The following is a 6,333-nucleotide window of genomic DNA, read 5'->3' as shown; positions in this document are numbered from 1 at the left end:
CTTGAGTTTATTATATTGAAAAAAATCATTGCCTCTTATAGAGGGAAAAAGGTAAAACAAAAAAACAAAAGTAAACATATCGAGACTAATCTTTCAATCCTATAAATTAAATTCAATTTTATTAATCTTTAAATTATAATTGAACCAGATTGAACTATGAGTTCCCCAACATAATCCTTCTCATAAAGAAATTAGACTTCATGTTATGTCAAAATCCAGTTCGTGTTGACCCTACCTCCAATTACCCCTCACTACCATTTAGAAAGCACAGTGCGGGTATTCAAGACTGCTGGAACCCAAATGAGCCTGGTCTAGATTTTTTTTCAGGCCTAATTTGAGCGAGTCCAAAAAGCTTGATTATAAGAAAAAGAATAATTTTCTCAAGTCCAATCCTAACATTTCTCGAGTTTATTTGAACTGTCCCGTTAAACTTGACTCGAGCTGTGGGCTCCAGTTGATTAGTTAGTCTGTCTATCTTCTCCTATCTATCTATTTGTCTTTGTACTTTAATTGTGAAATCCATCTGGTTACTGTTGATGAACAATTCCCCCCACAATGTCTCATTTTATTTATTATTAATCCATCTGGGGGCCCTCCTTTAATGTTTTGGAATTGCTACAGAACCAAAATTAAATACACACGGAAAAACAAAAATAAAATGAAACTATATACTCAATTAGAAACTAATAATTGAAAATAAAAATAGGGACAAACTAATAAAAAAAAACTATTCCAAGAAATTATATGGTCTAACTGGGTTAAAATAAAAAATTGTGAGGCCCAATTAAAAATAACTCCCAAGCGAATTTACACAAATTCAATCTCGAGACCTTGTGCTTAAATGACAATCCTTTCCATAAACTAATGCGTGGCGATTTACCAAAAAGTAGTGCATGTTGGGCGAAAAGCTTCTTTTTTTAAATTGATTTTTCTTACCATTTTCTCTCTCTTAAAATTTTATAATCCTGATTATCTATTTTGAAAAAACTAAGATCATCGATTTCCCTTCTCGTCTCTCTTAAATCAAGGATCAAATTTCCTGTACGATCACGGGGTCTAAAATGTAATCTAATTAATTTTATCCTTACAATTGCGTTATGCATAATGCAATTGAAAAAAAAAAAATGTTAAATCCTCCGAAATTAATTATTTATTATTAGTAAGAAAAATAATTAAAGAGGAAAGGACTCAAGTGTCCTCAGCATATCCTTACACCTTTCTTACCCCCTTCCTTTATTCTCTATGTTACATGGCCACAGAAACAAAGATAAAGGAAAACACTTCCGGAAAATATAAAATTGCATATTATCTCGAGAACAGTTCCTATAGCCTACGCATGAATCTAAACAATATTCAATAATCAATACTCAATTGGGTGGAATTAGAATTAGCCGAATCATGCATTGTAATCATAAACGACAACACATGAATGAATCATACATTAAAGCATTATGATTCCAATCAAACATGTTCCTGGATGCCTATAAACTGTGTACCTGATTTCATAATTTTTTTTAAAAAAATCAGTTTGATAAACTAAAAATTATTCGAACAATATGATATGAAAATTTGCCATAATTAGCTTTGACCTACATTTCAAAGTTACTCATAGCTGCATTTGCAAAATGGACTTGCAGTTCTATCTCGAATAGACACTTTAGTACAGCAAACACGCTCACAGTATATTGCCAAAAGGACGTTTTGAATATCAAAAGCCATATCCAAACATATACTAGACTATAAATAGACATTTTGAGTACAGCAAACACGCTCACAGTATATTGCCAAAAGGACGTTTTGAATATCAAAAGCCATATCCAAACATATACTAGACTATAAATAGCGGTAACATTCCTAAAATTTAAATAATAAAAAAAGTGAGAAAAAGATAATAACGAAAAAAGCCACAGCTTTTTCAAAATTTTTAGTCCGAACCTTCCGTACAACAAAAAAGGGGAAATGGCCTAACCAGTTTTGACTGCAAGTCTGCTTCCAAGTAAATGTCCAGCAGAATCACATGAAAATGGTTGACCTGCAACTACCTGCATCTAACAACATACACATTCAATAACAAAATATTCAACTGTCCTCGACACTCAACTTTTCTAAACTCTTTTACTACCAGGGGGAAAAAAAAAGGGTCCAACTCATGTATTAAAGCATTGCCCACTGATCTATGAATGTCCAAAAGAAACCAAATACAAGAACACATTATACATTGTCAAAGGTCTAGGCAATAAAAAGCTAATTCCAATTTGTGTGTAAAATGCTTCAAGAGGAAATATTAACCTGATTCCATATAATAAACAAGTGGCATAATGACATATTAGTTTCAAATATAAATCTCTAGATATTAGGATGTCAGTTTGATCTGTAGGTGATTAGTAGAAGTTGATTTGTAGAGAAGTAGGATTGCAGGCAGTTCTAGCTTCACTGGTTACTAAATATAGATGCTAGAAAAATCTTACTAAATAATGGTAAGAAAATGATAAAACTCTAGAAACAGGATGGAGCAGCTAGATCGTGTTTACTAAACAACCTAAAATCTACTAAGTTAAGATCCTGGAATTTATCAAGAAACAAGAAAAATCCTTGGACTGATAATTATACCTGAACTTTTTCATCGTTTTACAGACAGCTTTTATTTATAGCTGACCTTTTATAAGTGTAATAACCTTTAATGAATAGTAGACAATCTTCTAAGCTTACTTTATTCATTTAATTGCACTAAGTCTACCATAATTACCTTAAGGATATGATTGCTCGGAACTTCCATTGTCCAGCCTTACAAACAATATTATTATTCCCAAAATCAAACCACTTTGAATTATAGCGTGAAAGTCGTGCTTAGTTTATAGCCATTTTGGAAAATGATTATTGAAGTAGTTGTCCCCTGGTGGAAACAATCATTTTCGGCACGTTTCTTCAAAAAATATTTCATATACAATAATGCAAGAGTAACTATTCATTCATATTTCATAAAATATATGATGATCATATGCCAAATTAAATGTATCACTTGGATCACATACATCCATTTCCCAATCTGATCCTATACAACACAAGGGAATACTATTATTGCAAGGAATCAAATATTGCAAAACAGGCACATCTTTTGTGATACTTGAATGATATGGTTCTTCCCCCATACAATCCAGTTTCAAGGGTCATTTCCTATGCCTACTTAGGTTCCAGTCAATTGGTCTCGTACTGGATCAACTTCCAAGAAGCGGGCACCAAAAGAGTAGCCATCGAGGACATAAACTCTTCAAAGGTGCTATGATAGAGTCCACATGGGGCAGCCAGTGATTCTTGTGGTATTTAGGTGGCAAGGTTCTTCCACCTTACCAACCAGTTTCTTGAGATGGGATTTCCCATGTTTTCTTAGTTTTCTATCAGAAACCCAACATGACATGGCATGAGACAATTACACATAAACACTAAAAAAACAACCACAATGCATACTCACGCAGTCTTCAAATCCTCACTTTTTAAACATTTCAGTTAGCAATCAATTCTCAAAGGCAAACACAACTGATATCACCTTTATCATAGTTTCTATGCACCAAACAATTAGCTTACTCTCATAAAGAGATATACAAACTGAAAAAATATAAAATTGAAGTAAATTATCCAAATCATTCATGCATAACAAAAACAAAGAATTTTTATCATCTCATCAAGAAGTTGTTCTAGTGACATCCAATTCTTATCTCTTCCCCTTCTTGAGACTGCCTGAGTTTAGCTCTGTTTGAGCGAAATAGAATTATTCCAGCAACTGCTGTGTCATGCATCTCTTAGTTATGTCAGTGTCAAACATAAGGACACAGAACCATGAAAATAGGTGGCCTGTTCGACCATAAAAAAAGATATCTCTGGGCCCACTCATCTTCACTGCTGATATATTGTTTTGGGAAAGATCACTAAGAAAGAAAAAAATTAGCCGGTTGAGGATTTGCATATGCCATTTCTATTTTTTTTTTTTCAAATCATCAATATATTAATATCCATATATAATATAAAGTAAAAAAGTTTAATAAGGCATCACATATTTTATCAAAAATAAAAAATGGCATCACATAGGACTACCCCTTAACATGAACCCATAAAATGATTTAAAAAAAGTTTGGAAAGATGAAAATATCTGGATTCTGGAACTTTTGGAAGGAATAGATAGCAGAGAAACACTTTACATCCCTTCCCCTATAAGGCATTAATTTTTGCTCACCCTAATCAGGGATGTAAAGAGGTGAAACACAACTTTTTTCTTTTTTCTTTTACCATGTGACACCTTTGCCCTAGAAATTCTACAATAAATTATGTCAACATTTTCCAAAATTCACATTTTCCTATCGCACATATGATATGCCTTCTCTCCATTAATGTATATTTCACTCTACTCCAGATCCCAATGATTTTGAATGCATAATCATCCTCATATCTAAATTTTCATAAAACAATATCATATCTTCCCTCATTTTAAAAATCGTTAGCTGTCATTTGAATATAAGTCCTTTCATTTGTTGCCTCTACTACAACAATACACTTCCCAGAACAACTACAGACAATGAAGTTTGCCCAAATACCTTTTAATCCCAGTGATTGTACACATAAAGATGGAAACATAATAGAGCCCATTCTTCATTGGAGTTTTGTATGCTATGTTAAACAAAAGGACTATACTGTACTTCAGTATCATTATTAGAACTCCAAAGACAAAGGGAATCGAATCTCTGTCAAAAATTTAAAATTTCATTATTGACCTTCCAGAGAGAAGATAGATTACTCAACACATTCCGTATCTTTCTCTTTTCTTGATCTATCAGACCATTAAGTATACTACTTCCAAACATGGACAAGGAGACAAACCACTCGACCAGAAGAAAAAGCCAGCCCTCAACCCCGAGACCAAAGAAAGAGACAGGGTATCACCCTATATCAGGCAATCCAAAATCATCGCCTATAGACTCAAACACACATTTATATGGCTGTGAAGCCACAGAAAACATGTATTAGCTCCAAAAACAAAATAAGCTTCAGAGAGCATCATTTGGAAAAAATTGATATTGAAGTAACCCTTTACATAAAGTCCTGCTTCACCAAGATAATAAAGCTATTTCCAAACAGCCTCCTAAATTCTCTCACAAATGAGAGATTAAAACAATTTCTGGAACAAAAATAAACCAATCATCCACGAAGAGTATAACATAAAGAATGTACAGATTACAACAGGACAGAAACATTGAATTTAAAAGCCTCATGAATTAACACCAAACTTTGGTACAAATTCAACTTCTTAGGACAACATGCCTCGGGAAAAAGTGCAAATCTCTTCAAAATTCCCATCAAGGCATGAAATCTAGGCTCAAAGCATGACCTAGACTAAATCGCATGGGAAGGCTACAATGTGACCCCAAAAACCAAGATTGACAGAACATACAATCACATTACATATCAGGATATGAACTTAATATTATTAAAAAAAAAACGGAAAAAGAATAGATCATTAACCTGTAGTTCTAGATAAATAGGAATGTCACATAATCATCATCTAAGCTTGATCATCAATCTGCTTGTTTTCCACATCATTAGTTGTAGCAGTTGCCTCCCCACCATCACCACCCTCTGTTGGAGGTTGAACTTGTTCCTCCTCAGGCAGCGGCTCCTCCACATAGTCATTCTCAAATGCATCAGCTGGAACCTCATAGATCCTAACTTGAGGCTTAGATGGATCCTTCACTAAAACATACTTCCCCTCGTTCAATTTCATGCACAAGTCAACAATAGACTTGACAATTCCCCACATATTTGATGTGTTCAAATTAATTTGAGCTGCAAAGTCTCTAGGTTTATAACCATTTACAGCCAAAATCACGTGATTAAAATGATCACGGGGATGAACACGGGAGACATAACCCAACTTCATCATATCTGCACTTGCCAACAGAGCTTGAGCAGTCCATTTAGCCAACTTATTTGCGTTATTCTTCAGCTCTGTCGCCAAAACTGCACCCCTCTGTGTCTCCAATTTCTGTCTCCAATCAACACCAGAATATTTGGGATCAAATTCATTCAAAGCATTCAAAGTAAGGAAGGACCTCTGATTGTTCATATCAACAACACTCTGAACTTCACACCTTCCCTAAGAGAATTCTCAGCATTCTCTAACAATAATGTTTTAGGTGTAATCTTTTAACCTTCAAAGGTTTTAGCACATCTATGCTTCCAAATATGCTGAGTTAAAGTAGCAACTAGTGTAATACCCTTCATCAATTAAGTCAAAGTTAAGAAAATCATAAAACTAAAGATCAAAACAAGTTACATGAAGGTCAT

The 6,333-nt window shown here is 33.8% G+C and overlaps 1 protein-coding gene across 2 annotated transcripts; it reads right to left on the bottom strand.

Moving 5' to 3' along the window:
* Window positions 1–1,656: 1,656 nt before the first annotated feature.
* On the bottom strand, window positions 1,657–6,133 carry LOC129285060 (eukaryotic translation initiation factor 3 subunit D-like). Of its 2 annotated transcripts, none has more exons than XM_054920603.1 (2): window positions 5,512–6,133; window positions 1,657–2,048 (listed from the first exon to the last, which is right to left on the bottom strand). In XM_054920603.1, the coding sequence occupies exon 1, from the start codon at window positions 6,110–6,112 to the stop codon at window positions 5,552–5,554; it is 561 nt and encodes a 186-aa protein (XP_054776578.1). In that variant the 5' UTR covers window positions 6,113–6,133; the 3' UTR covers window positions 1,657–2,048; window positions 5,512–5,551. The 2 variants fall into 2 exon arrangements, with proteins under 2 accessions (XP_054776578.1, XP_054776577.1); XM_054920602.1 differs by having other exon boundaries at window positions 1,657–2,042.
* Window positions 6,134–6,333: the final 200 nt, after the last annotated feature.

Source organism: Prosopis cineraria, unplaced genomic scaffold (assembly GCF_029017545.1).
Source record: "Prosopis cineraria cultivar Desert tree isolate PC_DT_omini unplaced genomic scaffold, ASM2901754v1 PC11, whole genome shotgun sequence".
Lineage (NCBI taxonomy): Eukaryota > Viridiplantae > Streptophyta > Magnoliopsida > Fabales > Fabaceae > Prosopis > Prosopis cineraria.
Note: the sequence above shows the minus strand (reverse complement) of the source record. Positions and strands in the feature narration are given on the sequence as shown.

Excerpts from the sequence above, each read along its gene's own strand:
- LOC129285060 (XM_054920603.1), bottom strand. The coding sequence starts at position 6,112 with ATGAACAATCAGAGGTCCTTCCTTACTTTGAATGCTTTGAATGAATTT.